General features: G+C 44.8%; 2 protein-coding genes across 2 annotated transcripts; one reads left to right on the plus strand and one right to left on the minus strand.

Moving 5' to 3' along the window:
• Positions 1-1,033: 1,033 nt before the first annotated feature.
• On the plus strand, positions 1,034-1,845 carry LOC119292556 (NDR1/HIN1-like protein 6). Its single transcript, XM_037571359.1, has one exon. It carries the CDS (start codon positions 1,034-1,036, stop codon positions 1,712-1,714), a length of 681 nt encoding a protein of 226 aa, XP_037427256.1. The 3' UTR covers positions 1,715-1,845.
• Positions 1,846-4,321: 2,476 nt separating this feature from the next.
• Positions 4,322-5,204, minus strand: LOC119295260 (dirigent protein 21-like). Its single transcript, XM_037573629.1, has one exon. The coding sequence runs from the start codon at positions 5,045-5,047 to the stop codon at positions 4,499-4,501; it is 549 nt and encodes a 182-aa protein (XP_037429526.1). The 5' UTR covers positions 5,048-5,204; the 3' UTR covers positions 4,322-4,498.
• Between the last annotated feature and the right edge of the window lie 18,928 nt (positions 5,205-24,132).

Raw genomic sequence — 24,132 nt, forward strand, 5'->3', positions numbered from 1 at the left:
AAAAAAATCCTATGCAAAATACCAGCGCATGTCCCTTTCCTTCGACACCACCGAAGCGGCCACCAAAGGGTAAAAAGACAGATCACCTCTTCGCCCAAGCTCGAGGCGGCTCCATCGCTGATCAGCAGCTTTACGGACCTCCAAAGTAGTTTGCCAAAAGCAAAATCATAGCCGTTGAAAGAATCAGACCGGGGCAACATGTCCCGGGACACGCCATCGAACTTCACAACTGACACCCTCGCATGACGACGACGTTGGAGAAGGAAACCAGAACTGCCCGCCTTCGACCACAGACCCAACACAAGATACTCCATCTTACAGCTGTCACTTGCGTAGACAACCGCCTGCGCGTACTCCTGAACGATAAAACCTTCCTGCTCCACCATGACGTCAGAGACAACGCCACAGCAACGGGGACAGAGCAGAAGGAGAGACACACCTGATGGAGTCGCCGCCGCCACCTCGTCAACACCATCCATGAACCCTAACGCTGTCGATTTGAGGGATCGACAGAGACATGATGCCATCAACTCCGAGACGCCGCCATGAAAGACACCGCCGGTGTGGGAGTGGGGTTGAGGCAGATTTATTCGTCCGGGCGCCGCTCCCACCATCCCAACGACACACCACGACCTACAAATCCAAAACCTAACTACAGAGCGGAGGAACGGGGTCCCCCCTCCCTCCTGCCGCCGGAGCAGCAGCCGAAGGGAGAGGGGGCCAGCCCACCGGCCGGTGGAGATCGGAGGAAAAAAGTGCATCGCCCTAGTCGCCTGACGGCGGCGGCGGCTAGGGTAGAAAACACGTCTGTATTTGTGGCGCTCAGAGCCGTCGGTCCTCGGCCCAACCCGGACATAGACAGTCCTACGGGGCTTTGACACTCATACCTCTCTATATAGATACAGTATCTTGTACGTACATCATCAGCTAACTAAATCCCTCAATTATCTGTGGAAATCACGGCGGGACCGACTCATCGTCGTTTCAGACATCAATCGAGAACGAAGAACCGCACGCTGTGTACGAGGCATGCATGGCAGCTCTCGACGCGATCCACGAGCACAATGAGCGTGACCTCGAGGCAGGGCACGCTACGCCACCGTCGTCACTCGTCAAGGAAAAGGCCCGTCGGCGCAACAGCTGCCACCGGTTCGCCTGGGTCGCCCTTCTCGTCACGGCAGCCGTCACCATCGCCCTCGGGGCCTTCCTTGGGGTTCTCTACGTGGCGCTCGACCCGAAGATGCCCCTTTACACGGTGCACGCGCTCAACGTGACAGCCTTCGGCATGGACAACGATATGACCGCGCGTGCGCGGTTCGACGCGGCGGTCCGGTTCGAGAACCCGAACCGCGCCATCGGCATCTCGTACGAGGAGGGGTCCAGCCTCGCGGTGTGGTACGGCGGGTACCGGCTGTCCGAGGGCGCGCTGCCGGCGTTCTACCAGGGGCACCGCGACTCCGCGGTTGTGCACGTCGCCATGAGCGAGGCGCGGCTGGGTGGCACGGGGGTGGTGGAGGCCATGCGGCACGTGAACGGGGCCGGCGGCGAGCTGCCGCTGGTGTTCCAAGGCGAGGTGCCGGTGCGGGTGAAGGTCGGGCCGGTGACGACCGCCAAGGTGACGCCCCGTGTCCGGTGCGACCTGGTGCTGGACAGGCTGAGCACCGAGGGCGGGATCGGGGTCAAGAGGATGAGCTGCAACTTGAAGTTATGGTGATCCGGGGCTTTGCCGTTTGATGGTTCAACTCCCAAACGACACACTAGTACTGTGCATGTGAAGCGTACAATGAGTTATGTACTGTATATAGTAGTAATTTCCTTATTTCTATGATCAGAATTTTGTTTATAAGAATATCCTCTGGTTTGTATCTCAATAGTTCAATGCAAAAACACACCGCCTATCTATGAGGGGACTGAAAACGTTTGTTGTGTCAATCGATTCTTCCTCCTTTCTCCCAACCGTCAAGTGTGCCAATCCAACGGTTGCAAAAAGGCGCATTGTTTATTTTCTTCCTCCCACGACACTATGGTCCCCTTCTTCTTTCTCCTTCCCGTAGACTAGCCCTCGCCTTGCACCGGCCAAATAGTTGTCTGCTACCACCCGCAGCTGGCGGGCGTTGCTGCCCGCCACCCCGCCTTCTCGATCCGCAGCCTCCGTCGTGACTCTGCCACACTCAAGCATCCTTTTAATAGCACTTGGTTTGCGTGTACTATATGGAACTTGCTTAAATTTCATTTGGTTTGCATGAACTTCCTCCATACGTGAAATATCCGTTCGAAATACGGCGGTCATTTGATATACTGGGTTGAATGGCCGGCTCCGATTTCACTGTGCACGAACACATCCTGATCGTGTCCGCTGATTTTGGTGTGTCTGATTTAGAGTACAAGGTTGGAGTTTTGTTTTTTTGACAGCATGTACAAGGTTGGAGTTGCCCTAACCGTTGAGAGTGGAATGAACGGTGAGAGGAAAGTGCATTGGATTGCCTGGGATAAGATGTGCCAATCAAAACGGACGGGTGGCATGAGCTTTCGTGATCCGGAAGCTTTCAACCAAGCCCTACTAGCAAAACAGGCATGGAGGATCTTGCAGACGCCGATGTCCTTATGTGCTAGAGTTCTTCGAGCAAGGTATTTCAGCAATACTTCAATCATGAGTGCCACATGCCCATCGGGTGGATCATACACTTTCAGGAGTATTTTGCAAGGGAGAGACTTGCTTCGGGAGGGCGTAATATGGCGCATTGGAGATGGATCGACGGTGAACATACACCATGACCCTTGGATCCTGCGACAAGGGAGTCTGCTGGCTGCTGCCACTGGGCGCAGTCTTCATACCAGGTATACAGAAGGTGGCTGACTTGTTGAACCACACGGGCGAAACATGGGACGATACAAAACTCCAAGCTATGTTCTCCGCAGATGACGCCAATGATATTAAGCAGATAGCTGTAGGTGGGCCTGGAGTTCCGGATTATATTGCATGGAATCATACAAAAAAAGGGTGTCTTCACTGTCAGGTCAACTTACCACCTGAGAATGGCCATGAATGCTGCAAAACGGGGCCAGCCAGGACCCTCTTCAACTGCTCTTACCCACCGTGGCTGGCTGTCATTGTGGGATACATCGGTCCCGGGGAAAGCAAAAATACATATGTGGCGGCTGATGAAGAACGGCCTGGCTATGGGAGCTGAACTACTACGGCGCCGCATCAAGGCCGGGGTATTTTGTGCTGCTTGTGGTCGCGAAGAAACGGGTCATCACCGGTTCTGGGGGTGCTTGCATTCAGTGCTTTTCTGGAAGCAACTGTGCTCGGAGTTGGGAGTCTCGGTGGCAACACCACCATGCAATATCGATTCCCAGAGCAAGTTGGCCAATTGGCTGTTGGAGTGGTTTGCACAAGCACCGGATTTTGAGAAGTCTGTAATGGTACAAGCTGTTTATGGTCTCTGGTTAGCTCGTAATGAGGCGCGAGACGGGCGGAAGATTACTGCAGCACATGAAATATCAACTACAGTTGCTGCACTTGTCAAAGAGCGGGAGGAGATTCACAGGAAGGAAGTGACGCTGAAGCTACCGAAACAAAGGGTTGTGTGGGAACCGCCAGATATGGGCTGGATCAAAGCCAATACAGACGGGGGATGTCGAAGCATATGGAGAAGGGAGGCGTTGGAGTCATTTTGCGTGACCACGCCGGGGCATTCCGAGCGGCATCATGTCAAGTCGTTTTGACAGCAACCGAACCGGAGATGGTGGAACTCCTGGCGTGCAAGAAGGCGACCGAGCTGGCGACAAGTGTTGGAGTTGACAAGCTCCATCTGAAATGTGATTCGGCAGGTGTAGTATCCATGCTTAATAACCATGAAAAGAATCTCTCTGCCGCAGGTCATCTTGTTGAAGACGTCAAGTCAAGGTTGAAGGATTTTGATGAGTTCAGAGTCTCGTGGGTTAGTCGGAGTGCTAACGCCGCCGTTGATAGATTAGTTAAGGTTGGAATGGGAGATGAACTTACCTCTGTATGGCTCTCATCACCGCCAGACTGTATTTTGCGTATTGTTTCGAATAAGATTCCGGCACTCTTTTAATAAATAAAAACGGCGAGAGTTTTACCTAAAAAAAAAAGTTGCCCTAACCGAATGGGAACAGAGTGAAAAGGGAAAGGTATTGTGGCCCCTGGAATAAAAAAAACTATCGGGAGAGGGGTGGCCGGTGGGTTCAACTTCACGCAAACTCGGTCACATGCTCTGGTTCTGTGCACTGACACTTTTTCCTGCATAATCTTTGGTTGATTGATTTCAGCAACCAGAAATTTGACATAAAAATGGACGCAAATTATATCTTCCAAAGAGCTGAGGCGATTAGCAAAACCACAAACCACAGACACGAAACAGCACTGAAATCCGTAAATGCACATCATCCATCACGATAACAAACGCAACAAATCTGCAAAAGTCCACTTATTCCAAGCAAAACTACAATATTTTCCGTCAGGCAGCCGCCGCTACGCCGCCGCAGCCTTGACGTAGACAGTGTACTCGACGACGGTCTCGCCGGACTTGGCACCGGAGTCCACGGTGCTCGCCTGGACGTAGCCGCGAGCCATGCGGAACTTGCCCGTGCCCCCGATGATGCTCATCTCCCTCACCGCCGAAAGCACCTCGTTGCGGCCGTAGATGGTCAGGCTGCTGCCCTTGTAGTCCCCGGCGGTGAACACGAAGTTCATGTTCATGAGGAGCCCGAAGGTGGCCTGGTCGGCGAACGTGTAACTCCCCTGCGCGCGGCCCACCTCGTCCTTGGATTTGGCGGAGCCCGTGACGGCGGGGGTAGTGGTGAGCGGGTCGTCGATGGCCACCACCGCGCCGAAGAAGGTGGAGGAGCTGTTGGTGGACGCGGCCTGAGCAATCCGGATCGCCGTCGGGCTCTTCCCCGCTAGCACGTCGTGGAAGTACACCTTGAACTTGGTCAGGTCGTCCGCCGCGGAAGCCGGGCTCAGCATCGCAGCCGCAGCCGCCGCGCACAGGACGAGGAGCAATGTCTTGCTGCTGGCCATGGTGGATGGATCTATCTTCTTTTTTCTTTTTCTTTTTTGAGAAATGGTGGATGGATCTATCTAGCTGCGAGCTCTGGGTAATGGCCAAAGAGGGGAGCGGGCTAGTGTGGTGTATTTGAGGAGAAAACGGGCGAGGAGGGGTGGCCGACCATGGGAGTGGGTTGGCGCAGTGCTCGTTTCCTTTTTCTGGGTGTGGACTGTCCACTCGATTCGGTGCTATGGTGAGTAAATTGCTAAAGACCTCACATTTGAATACAAATCACCATCACTTTTGTAGCAAGTGACTACAGAATCGTACTGATTCAGAAATAAGTCTCGTCAAGGAGGATCTCTGGTAGATCCCGTATACCGCCCTCCTCAAAAATTCATTTACAGTATCCATAGACAAAATTTGCACGACATCGCCGAATGGGCAGAACAGATCCCATTACACATGGCCGGATTCCTACTCGATTTGAAACATCTAGTTCACCCCATAGATCATCATACAAGCATATAGTTCATCATACAACTAAAACAAGATAGTTCTGCACATAGCACACCGATGGATAGTTCAAACTTAAACTACTAAAAGTAGATAATTCATACGAGCATCTACTCCTCGCCGAAGTCGTTGTCCTCATCAAAGTCGCCATCACGGGGTGAGGGCTCATTGCCGTTGAGGGTGTGGTTGATGAGCGTACTGGAGAGGGTCGAGGCGAGTTGGTACTCCTCCTGGAGCACCGGCAGGCGGGCGGTGGCCTCCTTCGCCCCCCACCATGCACGCTCGGACGCCCGGAGGCGCATGATGGACGGATCGATGAGCCTCCTAAGGCGCTGGAAAGTCGCCCACACCCGCGAGCCAGCACTACAGGGCTTCGCGCCGCAGGTGCGCGCCTGCTCCATGCGCTTCTCTGAGACGGGAGGGCAAAGGGAGGAGTTGCCAGCTGATGTTGGCTTGAACTACGTCGGTATTTTCCTAAAGAGGAAGAGATGAGACCAAGGTAGGTATTTCCCTCAGTGATGAGACCAAGGTTATCGAACCAGTAGGAGAACCACACAGCACCACGTAAACAGCTCCTGCACACAAAAAACAAATACTTGCAACCCGATGTAAGAGACAGGTTGGCAATCCCTCACGGGTAAAAAGATAGATAAAATTATAGTAGATTGGATAAACAGATCTCGCGGGAGCGCGAGATAAAATAAATTACTAAAAATAGCAGCAATGTATTTTTGTATTTTTCGATTAATAGATCTAAAAATAAAAGCAAATAAAAATAGATCTCGAAGGTAAATATGATAAAGAAGAGATCCAGGGGCCGTAGATTTCACTAGTGGTTTCTCTCGAGAAAAATAGCGTACGGTTGGTAAACAAATTACTGTTGGGCAATTGATAGAACTTCAAATAATCATGACGATATCCAGTCAATGATCATTATATAGGCATCACGTCCAAGATTAGGAGACCGACTCCTGCCTGCATCTACTACTATTACTCCACACATCGACCGCTATCCAGCATGCATCTAGTGTATTAAGTTCATGGGGAAACGGAGTAATGCAATAAGAACGATACCATGATGTAGACAAGATCTATTTATGTAAAGGTAGACCCCATTTTATTATTCTTAATAGCAACGATATATACATGTTGGTCCCCTTTATGTCACTGAGATCAAGCATCGTAAGATCGAACCCATCACAAAGCACCTCTTTCTATGGCAAGAAAAATCGATCTAGTTGGCCTACCTAAATCAAAGATTCGAAGAAGAAATACGAGGCTATAAGTAATCATGCATATAAGAGATCAAAGAGACTCAAATAACTTTCATGGATAAACACATAGATCTGATCATAAACTTAAAGTTCATTGGATCCCAACAAACACACCGCAAAACACTACAAGAAATATGTCAACTTGTGACCTTGACTATTGGTCACTAAAAGGTCATTGTTTTTCATTTGCGACCTTTATGTGACAAAAAACAGAAGGTCAAAAGCTGGCGGCCGTAAACTGGAATTAACGACCTTCTCTGTGAGAAGGTCGTAGACGTTTACGACCAAAACAGAAGGCCGTTGGACCCATGACCTTTTGTTTTGGTCACTGGTTGTCTGCCGGTCTGCCCATGCCACGTCAGATCTGACGTGGCAAAATTACGACCGATTGAAAAGGTCGTTACTTAGAATCAGCCCGGTCCATTTCGGTGCTTTAGATGGGCCGAGCCCATTAATTCGGCCTTTTATGTTTTTTCTTCTGTGATTTTTTTGTCAGCTTCACGGGACAAGCCCAACATTTAAGCCTTTTTATTGCATGGGTCGTGGCCTTTTTGTATCAACAGTTTTAGTTTTCTTTTTTATAAAATGGGTCCACTAGTCAAAATAGGTCCCACTTGTCAGGTTCTGATAAGTGGGTCGCAGCTATTAGGCCCAGATTCTTCACATTTCAATTTGACAGTAAGAAAATAACCAGTAGTTAAAATGGCAAGCAGAAGACACACATGATACTTCAAATAAAAATTGCCACATTCAGTACAAGCTCTACAAATGACACGTACTACAAGATGTAACATATACAGTACTTTACAAGTTCTACAAGTTACATGTAATACAAGCTTAGTTGATACAAGCTCTATAAGTATGGGAATCACGGTTACAAGCTGTACAAGTGTGTTCTTCTTCTGCATGTATCTCCTTCAATAGCGATCAAATGCCGGACTCACTGGAGGGCCATAGTCAGGACTGGACCTTCCACGGACGCCCTGTTACATGAATCAACTGATAAGAATTAGGAACACTGGGGCCAATATATTTATGAAAATTCCATTGAAAAAAGGAGTAAAGGACATTCTTTGTTTCATCACGTTACACAAAGGAGCAGCACAAACCACAACTTTACTCGACACACACACACACATACACACATGAATATTAAGCTCAGTTCCAGCAATGGTTTAACAGAGCATGTAATGAATGACAGTTCAATTTCACAGCCGGCCTCAGCATCATGAAACCACCATGCTTATGATCATAATCTAAGCATATCATCAAACAAAACCTACACAGATAAAGATCACGACACATCAAGCCACACGCGCACCATCGCTGGCATGAGATTCAACGCAACAGCGATGGGGCTACCACAACAGCATCGAAAACCTAAGCATACCAGAGAAAATACATAGTTGGTGTTGGAGGGACTGGTGAATTACCTCAATGGCGTTCTTGATGGGTGATGATGGTCCTTCTCAAGGAAGTAGTTGTCGTCCACAGTTAAGAGGTTCCATACATCAAGTAACGAACAACACCGAGAACAGCAAACCACAGAAATAGACACAACAGCGCAGACCATATATAGCAAGGTCGTCATGCAATTGACCCAACTAGTTAATCCGTAGAACTATCCTCGGCTCTTGAACCTCTCGAACCTGTGCGTTAAATTGCTTTAGAGCTTATCCAAGGAAGAAGACACCAAAGATAAAGAGATACCAAACTACAGCTCCCTTGATCTGTTGTTACGCTGTTATGCAGATTGATGCTTGTTTAACATGTACAGTCGGTACTGCTATCTCTAACAGACAAATTTCAAGTTTTTAATACATTTTTTTCTATTAGCAAAACTGAATATGCTACTTCCTGATTCATGGCTGCATAGTCCAGCTAGCTACACTAGTTTGCTCTCATGCAAAAGTTAGAAAAAATAACTAACAAATAAATCAACACTGATTTCTCTAACACGTACAGTAACTTGCTGATATAATTTTCTTCTAATTGCATTCTCATATGACTGGGCCAACATGTGATGTTACAATTCGGTGTGCTATTGGCCAAAGCAAAGGAAGCCTCACCCACGCCTTGTACTAATGCAACTAGCTTAATTGATTTTTCCTACTTAGAAATAGTACTACACTTTGACTTGCTTCAACTCAGCCGGAAGCTTCATACTAGCAGAACCAGCAATAAACTAGCACTAGCCAGAACGAATCAGGAGGCCAACGAAGGGACACCAGGCCGATCCCATAAATAAAAACACCAACGATTTAGAAAGATACCTGGATACCCAGCCGCAAGTAGATCCGTTGAGAAATCCACTTAAGCTGCAGCACCACCAATGGATACGGGATAGCAGGCCAGGGCCAGACGCTGCGGTAGCAGCTCCAGCGACGATAGCAGAAGGACCAAGCGTCCAGTCGCGGCTGCGACTATGGATGGCAGAGAAGCCACCAACAGCAACAACAGCAAAGGACTCCTACCCAGTGTTGTCTACAACAATCAGCAAACCAGAAATCAGAACGAATACTTCAATCTCATAAGAAGTATAAAAAAGACTATAGCAGGACCTAATTAATGCTGCAAATTATATTATGGATGCATACATTATGATGCAAAAAATGACTAGATCATCAATATCTATGTAATAAATTGCTAACAAACCTATACAGATCATCCATTGCTAACAAATCTATATAGAAAGTAATAAATTGTACCCCCTAATAGAGACCAGGAATTGGGCCAAACAAGCTCGTGTTAATTGGCTACCATTCGAATCATAATTGTTCCACAACATAGAAAAGAATTCACTAACGTCACTTCTACAAATTAACCTGATGCTATTGGACTCCTACACCATTCAAGATCATGTTCGGGATAAACAATAGTAATAACCCATAGATAGCATGGTATAGAAGCAAGCAAACAGTTAATACTAGCTATCTCAAGGAACAACAAGAAATAAATGTTGAGAACTATATGGTACAATAAACATACAAGACATATGTCGTCCATGGAATCAGTGCATTGCTGTAGCAGATCACCAGGTATGGTGCCGTGCCGCATAATTGATTTCCTGAACTTAGTATGCTACACTTGTCTATTCCAAATCAGGGCTCGTGAATCCTCATCAAAGTGTGAAATTTTACCTGAAGTAGGGCAGTGGCCACATCGAAAACCACGTACAGGTCAATGATCTGCGGGGCACGAGAAGCACATCAGGAACCCGACAGTCGCAAGTGGCAGACCAAAAAAATACTGCTAGGGAATCTGTACACGAATGAGGCATAGAGCAACAAAATGAGATAGATATTCATGATCTTCACAGCATGAATCCAAATCCTACGGCTGATAGTGGCCCTTTTTATACTACAAACGACACCTGTACACGACCATTGACACCGTTCAAGAATCACAACAACACACTAAGACCAATGACAGGCTCCGCAAGCCTGTGACATACTGTACACGGCAATAGGAGCAAAAATCTAATAAATTCATTATAGGCTTGCCAATAAAAATAACAAGTTACCTACACACAAGGAAACATAAACTGCGCCTCCGTGCTGTGTTGTAGCACCAGTGAGGTGTGGACCCAAGTCTGGCATGTCTCTTCCTGCTGTGTTGCAGCACGATGCAGGCAGTGGCCACCGTCGCTCCTGTAGAGGACGCGGCTTATGATCGAGAGAAATAAGTCGGTTGATTTTAGTACTTTCCCATTTTTTGTGAAGAAGCTACCAAATATCCGTTGCAGAATTGGACCAAATCAATTTTGTAAAATACTAAACCATTTCTGGGTAAAAAAGTATCTATTTCATTAGAGAAACACCCAAAAATTTCCCAAGATTCAACCACTAGCTAGGAACTGTCATGCCCGCTGTTTTGATCGCATTTTGAAACGGACATGAAAAAAAGGAAAACCTTCGCATTGTGTCATTATATGTGGTCAAGTTATCAGGAAAAATATTAAACTTGTAATATGGTAATTATTTTAAAAAAGTGTTCTCAGAAACGAGCTATCATGTGTGGAGATCAATGGCTTTCAAGCCAGATGATCAATCTTATGGCCACATTCATGGCATAGTTTGTTCAAATGACCTCATATTGTGCACAAGGGTGCATATTGGAATGGCAAAAAATGTTGCCTAAGGAAGTTTTCATTTTCTTCGGACGAAAAAATCATTTTCCATTTTTTGAGTGCCCAAAATTAGGTTTTTTTTGTGAAGAACCTACCAAATAATTATTGCAAAATTGGACCAAATCAATTTTCTAAAATACTAGGCCATATTTAATGCATAATTGACCAAATTTTTGGGTTTAAAAAGCTTTTATCCACCTCTCGTGAAAAAAACAAATGTCTGCCGATTCAGTTGGAAGCGGGTCAAATTTAAACTTCGACTGCCTCATAGTTTGCTATTTATTTTTCTCAAAAATCATTTATAGGTACAAAAGTATCTATTTAATCATAGAAACACCAAAAGTTTTCCAAGATTCAACAACTAGCTAGGAACGGTCGTGCCTGCCGTTTTGACCACATTTTGAAACGGGCATAAAAAATTCAAAAAAATTGAAAAAATTGAAAACCTTCGCGTTGTGTCATTACATGTGGCCAAGTTACCAGGAAAAATAATAAACTTGTAATACGGTAAATATTTTTAAAAAGTGTTCTCAGAAACGAGCTATCATGTGTGGAGATCAATGGCTTTCAAGCCAGATGATCAATCTTATGGCCACATTCATGGCATAGTTTGTTCAAATGATCTCACATTGTGCACAAGGGTGCATATTGGAATGGCAAACAATGTTTCCTAAGGAAGTTTTCATTTTCTTCAGACGAAAAAATCATTTTCCATTTTTCAAGTGCCCCAAATTAGGATTTTTTTGAAGAACCTACCAAATAATTGTCGCAAAATTGGACCAAATAAATTTTCTAAAATACTAGGCCATATTTAATGTATAATTAACCAAATGGTTGGGTTTCAAAAGCTTTTATCCACCTCTCGTGAAAAAGACAAATTTCTGCCGATTCAGCTCGAAGCAGGTCAAATTTGAACCGCGGCTGCCTCATAGTTTGCTATTTATTTTTCCTAAAAATCATTTCGAGGTACAAAAGTATCTATTTAATTAGAGAAACACCAAAAGTTTTCCAAGATTCAACAACTAGCTAGGAACGGTCATGCCCGCCGTTTTTGACCGCATTTTGAAACAGGCATAAAAAATTCAAAAAAATCAAAAAAAATTAAAACCTTCGCGTTGTGTCATTATATGTTACCAAGTTACCAGGAGAAATAATAAACTTGTAATACGGTAATTATTTAAAAAAAGTGTTCTCAGAAGCGAGCTATCATTTGTGGAGATCAATGGCTTTCAAGCCAAATGATCAATCTTATGGCCACATTCATGGCATAGTTTGTTCAAATGATCTCATATTGTGCACAAGGGTGCATATTGGAATGGCAAACAATGTTGCCTAAGGAAGTTTTCATTTTCTTCGGACAAAAAAAAAACCATTTTCCATTTCCGAGTGCCCAAAATTAGGTTTTTTGTGAAGGACCTACTAAATAATTGTTGCAAAATTGTACCAAATAAAATTTCTAAAATAGTAGGACATATTTAATGCACAATCGATGAAATGGTTTGGTTTCAAAAACTTTTATCCACCTCTCGTGAAAAAGACAAATTTCGGCCGATTCAGCTAGAAGCGGGTCAAATTTGAACTGCGGTTGCCTCATAGTTTGCTCTTAATTTTTTTCAAAAATCATTTATAGGTACATAAGTATCTATTTAATCAGAGAAACACACAAAAAATTCCAAGATTCAACCACTAGCTAGGAACGATCAAGCCCGTCGTTTTGATCGCATTTTGAAACGGGCATAAAAAATTAAAAAAAACAAAGTTGGAAAACCTTCACATTGTGTAATTATATGTGACCAAGTTTCCAGGAAAAATAATAAACTTGTAATACGGAAATTATTTTAAAAAGTGTTCTCAGAAATGAGCTATCATGCGTGAAGATTCATGGCTTGCAAGCCAAATGATCAATCTTATGGCCACATTCATCGCAAAGTTTGTTCAAATGATCTCATATTGTGCACAAGGGTGCATCTTGCAATTCCAAACAATGTTGCCTAAGGGAGTTTTCATTTTCTTTTCACGGAAAATACATTTTTCATTTTTCGAGTGCCCGAAATGAGTTGTTTTTGTGAAGGACCTACCATATATTTGTTGCAAAATTGGACCTAATCAATTTTATAAAATACTAGGCCACATTTAATGCACAATTGACAAAATGTTTGGGTGTCAAAAGTTTTGATCCACCTCTGGTGAAAAACACAAATTCCCGCCGATTCAGCTTGAAGCGGGTCAAATTTGAACTGCAGCTACCTCATTGTTTGGTCTTTATTTTCTCCAAAAATCATTTCTAGGTAAATAAGTATCTATTTAATCAGAAATACATGGTTTGATGGCGATACATCGAGGTTTGGACGGTGGCCGAGGCCCCAACTTTAGAGCGCATAAGCTCGCATGTCCGCCGCGTGGTCACCGCGTGACCATGGCGTTTCCATGCATTCTGGGCAGCCTAGGAATGTCTAGTGGGTTGGGCACTCCCCAGGTAGGTGCTAGGAAGAAAATTACAACATAAGATTCTCATGAGGAGACCGAACTATGCTCAAAGATGAATTAGTAGCCAAGTGTTTAATTAGCGGTACGGGAAATGCACATGGCCAATGGACATGAGTTTTGGCTGAGGATGATCATATACTAAGAAGAATGTCTTCACAAATTTTTAGGGAAATCAAGAATATATAAATAACACTTCCTTCACAAAGTGTTGCTTTGAACAAAATAGGAAAATGAATATTGTTGAGTTATTTTTGAACTAGGCAAGGAAGGTTTTTGAAATATTTGATGAAGATATGATCCAAACAATTTATGAGAATTTTTTGGGAATTTTTGGAATAAAAGAAATATAGGTTGCTTCATAACCTAGGGCAAAAATTGACACATGGACATGACACATAGGCAAAACTGATGAGATGGCGCCTAGTCATCACAACCCACCATAATTTACAAGGCTATGACCATCTATATTGGTCGTTAACAACTAGAAATAAGGCAGCGGACCAACATTGTTTGCTTTATGACCATTTCGTATAAGGAAATTACGACCTTTCTGACCAAAATGGTTGCTATGGTTTAGGGTTTGGAGCCCCCCAAACAGCTTTTGACCAATTGGTCTCAAATGGTCATAGATCTATGACCAATTCTTCCAGGGTCACTAACAGAAGGTCACTAGTTGACATATTTCTTGTAGTGAAAAGAGTTACATCAAATAGATCTCCAAGGGACCGTTGTATTGAGAATCAAGAGAGAAAGAGAGGAAGACATCTAGTTACTAACTATGGACCCGTAGGTCTACAATGAACTACTCACGCATCATCGGAGAGGCACCAATGAGGATGATGAACCCCTCCGTGATGGTTTTTAGATTGGATCTGGTGGTTCTGGAACTTGCGGCGACTGGAATTCATCTTTGTTGACTCCCCTAGGGTTTCTGAAATATTGGGGTATTTATAGAGCAAAGAGGCGGTGCGGGAGGCCACCGGGGTGGGCGCAACCCACCAGGGCACGCCTGGGCCTCCAGGCACGCCCAGGTGTCTTGTGCTCACCTCGGGCCCCCTCTTTGTTACTTATTTGGCCCACTGGATGTCTTCTGGTCCCAAAAAAATCCATAAAAAGTTTTGCTGCATTTGGACTCCGTTTGATATTGATTTCCTGCGATGTAAAAAAACAAGCAAATAACAACAGCTGGCACTTGGCACTATGTCAATAGGTTAGTCCAAAAAAGAATGATTTAAAGTTGCTATAAAATGATTGTAAAACATCCAAGAATTATAATATAACAACATGGAACAATAAGAATTATAGATACGTTGGAGACATATCAGCATCCCCAAGCTTAATTCCTGCTCTTCCTCAAGTAGGTAAATGATAAAAATAGAATTTTTGATGTGGAATTCTGCCTAACATGTTCATCACATATTATTTTCTTTGTAGCATGGGCATTTGGACTTTTATATGGTTCAAAGCAATAGTCTAGTTTTGACATGAAGACTTTAATACTCAAGCATATCAACAAGCAACCATGTCTTTCAAAATATCAACACGAAAGCAAGTTATCCCTAGCCCATTATGCTCAATCATTGATCCATTCATGAAACACACTCGCATATTAGCTACACCCAATGCTCAAGTATGATCATAGTGCCCCTTAGTTGGTGCTTTATAAGAGAAGATGGAGACTCAAATAAAATAAAAATTGCATAAAGTAAACAGAAAGGCCCTTTGCAGAGGGAAATAGGGATTTGTAGAGGTGTCAAAGCTCAAAGCGAAAAAGATAGAGATAAAACAATTTGGGTGGCATGCTTTTCCTGTCAATGAAAATGATCGAGTAGTTCCCAATACTTTTCATGCTAGATATCATAGGCGGTTCCCAAATAGAAAATAAATTTTATTCTTTTTCCACCATACTTTCACTTTCCATGGCTAACCGTATCCACGGGTGCCCTCCATACCAATACTTCCCAAGAAATTTATTATTTGACAACATAAAGTAAATTCATTTTTCATTTCGGGACTGGGCATCCCTAGTAACTTTTCCATAATCTCGTGCAATGACAAGTGAACAAACACTCATCTTGAGAATAACATATCTAGCATGGAAATATATCAGCCACCCCCTACCGTTTTATGAGCGGTACGAGCACATAAAAGAGAAATTTATTTTGAAAATTAGAGATGGCACATACAAATTTGCTTAGAACGACAAAAGAATACTACATATAGGTAGGTATTGTTGGGTTCTACAGTAGGGTGCGTCGACTGCAAATTAAAAATTTCCTATGTGCAGAACAACCAGGAACATGCTACGGGAATGGATCACAGATCGTTACCACTAGACGCGCAGTGCCGCGCAGCAGAAGTAGAGTTGAGGCAGCGCGTTCCCGGAGTCACCTCATGTTCCCAAAAATCGTCTTCTCCTTGCCGGTCTCCCACGTAGCCGATCGGATCCCGCTAACAGGTTCACCGGAACGACGCAAGTGCACCGCCTCTAATGATATCCTTGCATGCAGGAGGAACGTCGTGCGGCGGACTTCTAGGTCCGATCACACAATCGGCAGCGAGTGGAGGTGGCTATTCGCAACACATGCAAACCCTAGTGACAGCGCCGAAGCGATCAACTGAATAAGTGTGCCGCACCTCCACTTTATATAGGCGTCCATCGCGGGCTCAACACTTGGGCCTCGCACGGACCCTAAAGCCCAAAATCTGTTCGGCCGGTATCCGAGTCCGAGTAGTATCACATCTGACTCGTGGAGTCCGACCTGGCCTCACAGGTTCCTTCCTTTAAGCGCGCGAGCCCTTAGGTTCAAGTTGGCTTGGTCGCAGGTTAGATCACCTCTGACCTGCTCAGCTGGTAGCGGCCTCTAACAAAGCATGCCGACCACCAAGCAGACAATGAAGCCGGTTGGCGAACCTATACATCACACTTCCATTCCCTTTGCCACACGATATATGTTGTCTGGCTCAAGGAAAGTTTGTCATCCTTGTGCTAGCCCGACCTCTTTCTCGTTCCAGTGATACAGACCACAAACTGGATTATCTCATAATCCTTGTCGCATGGCCATGCTTATCCTGGTCAGATCACACGAGGGCCCCAGAGTATATCTCTTCTGACCGGAGGTGCAAATCCCATCTTGCTCGACCATGTCTCGCAGCATGGGACTGGACAAACCCGAAACCTACCTTTGTAACTACCCAGTCATGGAGTAGCGTTTGGTCGGCCCAAAGCAACTCTGTCACCATCCCGAGTACATGCGTCAGCTTAGGTTTTAGGACATAGAATGTATGTTGTACTAGAGACTCACAGATGACATATCATTGTGTCTCGTAGTTGGGTCTATCCGATTCAGACCTTATCTCGACTCGGATCCGACTACGTCGAATCTGACCAGATCCTTCTGAGTCCATATTATCCGGTCAACATCCAATGCTCCATGGCTAGTGAGACCAAGCCATCCACCATGTCATATGATAGTCTAGTTGGTTGCGCGTCCACACAGCCCTTTCGACTAGGGACCTTTTAGGACAGCAATCATACCATGCACAGTCCGACAAACAAGTCACGTACTTGCTGATATACATCATTGATAATGTCCAAGGACAATCTTTATTCATAAACACAAGGAAATATCATCATACATGATTGCCTCTAGGGCATATCTCCAACAGTCTCCCACTTGCACTAGATTCAATCAAATAGACATCGAATGCCCATAGCTCTAACGTGCCCCTCATGCTTGGGTTGTGGAAGCGACTTAGTCAACGGATCTGCAACATTTGCATCCGTGTGAATTTTGGATAACTCTACATCACCATTCTTTACGATCTTTCGTATCAGGTGATATTTCTGATCTATGTGTCTGACCTTGTGGTGATTCCTTGGCTCCTTGGCTTGTGCGATGGCACCAGAATTATCACAATAAAGGTCCAACGGTTTTACCGAGGCTGGGAAAATACCAAGATCATCCAGAGAGTTCTGGATCCAAACACCTTTCTTTGCAGCTTCACAAGCCGCAATGTATTCGGCTTCTGCAGTAGAATCGGCAACCGTATCTTGCTTGGAACTCATCCAGCTCACTGCTCCTTCGTTTATGACGTACACGAATCCAAACTGTGACCGACAATCATCTCTTTTGGTTTGGAAACTAGCATCGGCGTAACCCCTTACGATGAGCTCTTCCTCATCTCCATAAACTAGGAACATCTCTTTAGTCCTTTTCAGGTACTTCAAAATAGTCTTTACCGCTGCCCAGTGACTCAAACCTGGGTTGGCCTGGTATCTACTTGTTAGGCTTATTGCAAAAGCAACATCAGGCCATGTATATATCATGGCATACATGATGGATCTGATTGCCGAGGCATAATCCTACTCATCCTGCTTCGCTCATCAGATGTTGAAGGACTCCGAGTCTCGCTTAGCCTTATACCATGTGAGAGTGGCAAGAACCCTTTCTTTGCCTCACTCATGTTGAACCGCTTCAACACTTTATCTATGTACGTGCTCTGGCTTAAGCCAAGTAGCCTCCTTGATCTATCTCTATAGATCTTAATGCCTAAAATATAGACTACCTCACCAAGGTCCTTCATCAAAAACTTGCCATTCAATGACTCCTTGACCGAGTTTAGCATCAAAACATCGTTCCTGATCAACAATATGTCATCCACATACAAGATCAAAAACACTATCGAGCTCCCACTTAACTTCTTGTATAAACAAGCATCCTCTTTGCTTTTGATGAAACCGAGACCAGTGACGACCTCATCAAAATGAATATTCCAGCTCCGAGATGCTTGCCTCAACCCATAAATGGATCCCTTGAGCTTGCATTCCTTACCAGCGCTAGTTGGATCGACAAAACCCTGGGGTTGTATCATATACACGTCATCGGTTAAATTTTCGTGAAGGAAAGCCGTCTTCACATCCATCTGCCGTATCTCGTAATCAAAATATGCAGCTATAGCTAGTACGATCCTCACCAACTTCAGCATCGCTACCGCCGAGTAAGTCTCATCGTAGTCAATTCCTTGAACTTGTCCATAACCCTTAGCAACAAGCCGAGCTTTGTGGATCTGAACATTTCCATCCACATCGTCTTTCTTCTTAAAGACCCATTTTCAACCAATGGCTGTTACGCCAGGCAGCGGATCAACCAAGTCCCAGACTTGATTCTCATCCATGGACTTTAACTCGGATCTCATGGCCTCCATCCAAGCCTCAGAATCTGGGCTCACCATCACTTCCGCATACGTGGCCGGCTTGTCGCTTTCTAGCAACAATACATCGTGCAGTCTGCGCAATCTTTCCGACCTCCGTGGTTCTGGTGCCTCTTCCACTATGGGTTCCCTGACTGACTCTGGTATGATCTCATCACCAGCCGAGCCGTCCCCGAGTGGTCCTCGAATTTCTTCGAGTCGGACCATTCTCCCACTGGCCTCCTGAGTGAGAAACTCTTTCTCAAGGAAAACCTCGTTCCAAGCAACAAACACTTTGTTCTCTTCATGGTTGTAGAAGCTATATCCCAAGGTTTCCCTCGGATATCCCACGAATATGTATTTATCCGACTTGGATGTAAGCTTGTCTGACATAAGTCGCTTGACAAATGCTTCACAACCCCAAATATTTAGAAAAGACAAACTAGGACTCTTCCCGGTCCACATCTCATGTGGTGTCTTGTCTACGGATTTTGAAGGTACCCTGTTAGGTGTGAAAGCTGTAGTTTCTAGAGCATATCGCCATAATGACAAGGGTAAATCTGATTTGCTCATCATAGACCGAACCATATCCAGCAAAGTCCTATTCCTCCATTCTGACACACCGTTTCTCTGTGGCGTACCCAGAGGTGTGAGCTGAGGTACTATACCTCGGCTTTTCAGATGATCATCAAACTCATGGCTCATGTACTCACCTCCACGATCAGATCGTAGAAGCTTTATAGTCTTCCCGAGCTGATTCTCAACCTTGTTCTGAAACTCTTTGAACTTTTCAAAGGTTTCTGACTTGTGCCTCATCAAATAGATATATCCAAATCTACTCAAGTCGTCGGTAAAAGTCACGAAGTACTGATAGCCACCTTTGGCGGTTGTGCTCATTGGACCACACACATCACTATGTATAAGTTCCAACAGCTCGGACGCCCTCTCGCAACTCTTTTCGAAAGGAGACTTAGTCATCTTGCCGAGCAAGCATGATTCACATGTCTCGAATGACTCAACATCAGACGAAGTTAGGAACCCATCTTCATGAATCTTCTTCATGCGTTTCAGACTAATGTGTCCAAGCTGGCAATGCCAAAAGTATGTAGGATTTATCTCATTAGGCTTATGCCTCTTGACATTCACGTTATAGACCGGTTCCTGTTCTAGATTCAATATAAAAAGCACATCAACAATGGGTGCATAGCCATGGAACATACCATTCAAATAAAACGAACAACCATTGTCCTTTAAATTGAATTCATAACCTTGACTCATCAAGCATGAGGCAGAAATAATGTTCTGACTAAGTGCAGGAATGTAATAACAATTATTCAATTCCAAAATAAATCCAGAAGGAAGCTGGAGTTGCATTGTGCCGACCTCCAACGCAGCAACTCTTGCTTTGTTGCCGACCCTGATGTCAATCTCCCCTTGTGCCACACGCCTAGTTCTTACCAACCCCTGCATCGAGTTGCAAATGTGAACAACTGATCCGGTATGAAATACCCAAGAGGTACTAGGTATGTTAGCAAGGTAAATGTCTATAACATATGCAACAAGTGTACCTTTGCCTGAAGAAGCAGTTCCGGCCTTCTTGACATGCTCTGCAAGCCACTTGCTATAGTTCCTCTTCCAGTGACTGGTCTCCTCGCAGTGATAGCAAACAATCTTCGAGTCCGCTCCAGACTTTAGCGCAGCGGCATAGGTTACCGTCTCCGTGCCCTTTGCCCTTGCCTTTTTCTTGGACCAACTCTTCTTGAACTTAGCCGATTTCTGCACCATCAACACTTGATGCGTGCCTTTCCTAATATCCTGCTCTGCCACTTTGAGCATCCCATGCAATTCAGTGATCTTCTTATCCATGCCATGCACATGATAGTTCAAGATGAACGTCCCATAGCTGGGCGGAAGAGAACCCAGAATTGCATCAGTAGCTAGCTCATCCAAGAGCGGGAAGCCCAACCGATCCAAAGCTTGCACATATCAGATCATCTTGATCACATGCGGGCTCAGTGGGTCACCTTCCTTCAGCTTACAATCCATCAAGGATCGCCAGACGTTGAACCTTTCAGTCCTAGCCTGCACTTGAAACATTCTCTTGAGACTCTCGATCATATTGAAAGCCCCAACATCTTCAAAATGCTGCTGCAAGTCAGGCTCCATACAAGCCAGCATGAGGCAGCTGATCTCGTTTGATTCATCAACGAGTTTCTGGTAGGCATTCCTGGTTGTGGTATTAGCATTATCGGTAGGTTCCTCTGGAAGTGAATCCTCTAGAACATGTTCCTTTTTATCATGGTTGAGAACAATTCTCAAATTTCTATACCGGGTGGTAAAGTTTGTTCCATTAAGTTTATCCTTTTCTAGAATTGATTTCAATGCAAAGTTGGGTTGAGCAGGTGGTGCCATTGGTCTACAACAGAAAATATGCAATCACTAAGCAATGTGTTTATGTAGAGTAATTATAGCCTTAAATAGAAATACTCCCACTGAAGTTGGCATCCCTCCGCAAACTCTCAGTGATTCAGGATCCGACTAGCGCATGTGACTAGTGAGCTTTAGCATCACTGCTAGACAACATGCCTATCTGGTAAGCAACTCCTTGCTAATCGTATCTCTATACGACTCCTGTCGGTTGGGAAGGTATCTCATACCCCGACCCCCAACCTTCTTTGACACAAGGCCCAAAACTGTTTTGATAGCCTTGTCAAGTTAACCTGATGCAGTGCATGTCCGTGTCCGACACGGACCCTTCAGTTCAAGGACACCCAATTTTATGAGCCCACTACTAGACGTACTTGACGTGCGAAGGTGCAACATCGGGGTTGGCAATTTTCTTGATATTCATGAGGGATCTTTCTACCATTCTAACATGCATAGAAACAAAGAAGCATAACATTCACAAATAAACACATATTGTGAAATAGTATGACTCCTTCATGGATGTTCTTCCAGGTCGGCTGCGACTCCGATGACCATCTAGGAACTCCATCTTGTTTGTCATGCCGGGACGCCAAGCCACCAACCTAATCTATATTATCCAACTACTACAACTAGTAATGAATTTTACACAGAGTCACAAGTCGACACGCAGGTCGTTATACATTATAATGACAACACTTTGGCTCCCGCGGGCTGACAAACATGACACCCAGACCATGTATAATTTACACACATGCATCACATACACATGAGCCATACTATTCACATCCATGCAAAATAAAATTATGCATATAATCGCATTCTATTGGTTTTCGGAAATCACAGATCACATCTGAACTCCGATCACGCCGAATTATTTGATCTGACCGATCTTATCGATCATCACGAGTCTCATTCAGATTTACGTTTCACTGTTAACCCTGATGGCGGATACCGACCGGTAGGGGTAGGTTGTGTCACGACCTCATCGACTCCGATCATCAAAAAACATAGCCTCTTCAATCCCCATGTGCAATTGATCTCATCAATCGTGCACATAGCCGATCTCATCAACGATAACAGATCTTATCTGCTGCCTCCACATATCTAATATGCATACGATCTGAATCCCAATCCTATAGCAGAGGCTCTGATACCACTGTTGGGTTCTACGGTAGGGTGCGTCGACTGCAAATTTAAAATTTCCTACATGCAGAACAACCAGGAACATGCTACGGGAATGGATCACAGATCGTTACCACTAGACGCGCAGTGCCGTGCAGCGGAAGCAGAGTTTAGGCAGCGCGTTCCCGGAGTCGCCTCGCATTCCCGGAATCGTCTCCTTCTTGCCGGTCTCCCATGTAGCCAATCAGATCCCGCGAACAGGTTCGCCGGAGCGGCGCAAGTGCACCACCTCTAACGGTATTCGCGCATGCAGGAGGAATGTCGTGCGGCGTACTGCTAGGTCTGATCACACAACCGGCAGCGAGTGGAGGTGGCTATTCGCAACACATGCAAACCCTAGTGACAACACCGAAGCGATCAACTGAATAAGTGTGCCACACCTCCACTTTATATAGGCATCCATCGCGGGCTAAATACTTGGGCCTCGCACGAACCCTAAAGCCCAAAATCTGTTCGGCTGGTATCCAAGTCCGAGTAGTATCACATCTGACTCGTGGAGTCCAACCCGGCCTCACAGGTTCCTTCCCTTAAGCGCGCGACCCCTTATGTTCAAGTCAGCTAGGTCACAGGTCAGATCACCTCCGACCTGCTCGGCTGATAGCGGCCTCTAGCAAAGTGTACCGACCACCAAGCAGACAATGAAGCTGGTTGGCGAATATATACATCACACTTCCATTCCCTTTGCCACATGATATATGTTGTCGGGCTCAAGGCGAGTTTGTCATCCTTGTGCTAGCCCGGCCTCTTTCTCATTCCAGTGATACCAACAACAAACTGTATTATCTCATAATCCTTGTCACATGGCCATGCTTATCCTGGTCAGGTCACACAAGGGACCCAGAGTATATCTCTCCTGATCGGAGGGGCAAATCCCATCTTCCTCGACCATGTCTCACAACATGGGACTGGACAAACCCAAAACCTACCTTTTTAACTACCCAGTCACGGAGTAGCGTTTGGTCGGCCTAAAGCAAGTCTGTCACCATCCCGAGTACATGCATCAGCTCAGGTCTTAGGACATAGAACATATGTTGTACTAGAGACTTACAGATGACATATCGCCGTGTCTCATAGTTGGGCCAGTCTGACTCAGACCTTATCTCGACTTGGATCCGACTACGTCGAATCCGAACAGATCCTTCTGAGTCCATATTATCCGGTCAACATCCAATGTTGCATGGCTAGTGAGACCAAGCCATCCATCGTGTCATATGCTAGTCTAGTTGGTTGCGCGTCAACACAACCCTATCGACTAGGGACCTTTTAGGACAGTAATCATACAATGCATAGTCCCACAAACAAGTCACGTACTTGCTGATATACATCATTGATAATGTCCAAGGACTATATTTATTCATAAACACAAGAAAATATCATCATACATGATTTCCTCTAGGGCATATCTCCAACAGGTATAGTGGACTCATGTGGCAAAACTGGTTTAAAGGATTTTGGATGCACAAGTAGTGATCATACTTAGTGTAAATGAAGGCTAGGAAAAGATTGGGAAGCATCCAACCAAGAAACGAAAAATCTCGTAAGCAAGCATTAAGCATAAGTAACACCGAATAATGCACCACAAGTATGATGTAATTTCATTGCATAACTATTGGCTTTCATGCTTGCATAGGGAATAACAAACCTTAACACCAATATTCCTAATAAAGCATAATTACTCATCAACATGACTCAAATATCACTATCATCATATCTCAAAACTATTACAAAGAATCAAGTTTTATTTTGTCCAATGATCTTCATGGAAGTTTTTATTATATCCCTCTTGAATATCTATCACTTTGGGACTAATTTCATATGTTTCTTTTGATAGCTCAAACAAATTTAAGTGAAGATCATGAGCATAAAAAATTTCTTCTCTCAAAACAATTTAAGTGAAGCAAGAGAGAAT

This window comes from Triticum dicoccoides, chromosome 4B, assembly GCF_002162155.2.
Source record: "Triticum dicoccoides isolate Atlit2015 ecotype Zavitan chromosome 4B, WEW_v2.0, whole genome shotgun sequence".
In the NCBI taxonomy this organism is placed as follows: Eukaryota; Viridiplantae; Streptophyta; class Magnoliopsida; order Poales; family Poaceae; genus Triticum; species Triticum dicoccoides.

What these genes read in the sequence shown, in the direction of transcription:
- LOC119295260 (XM_037573629.1), bottom strand. Translation starts at nt 5,047, where the DNA reads ATGGCCAGCAGCAAGACATTGCTCCTCGTCCTGTGCGCGGCGGCTGCG.
- LOC119292556 (XM_037571359.1), top strand. Translation starts at nt 1,034, where the DNA reads ATGGCAGCTCTCGACGCGATCCACGAGCACAATGAGCGTGACCTCGAG.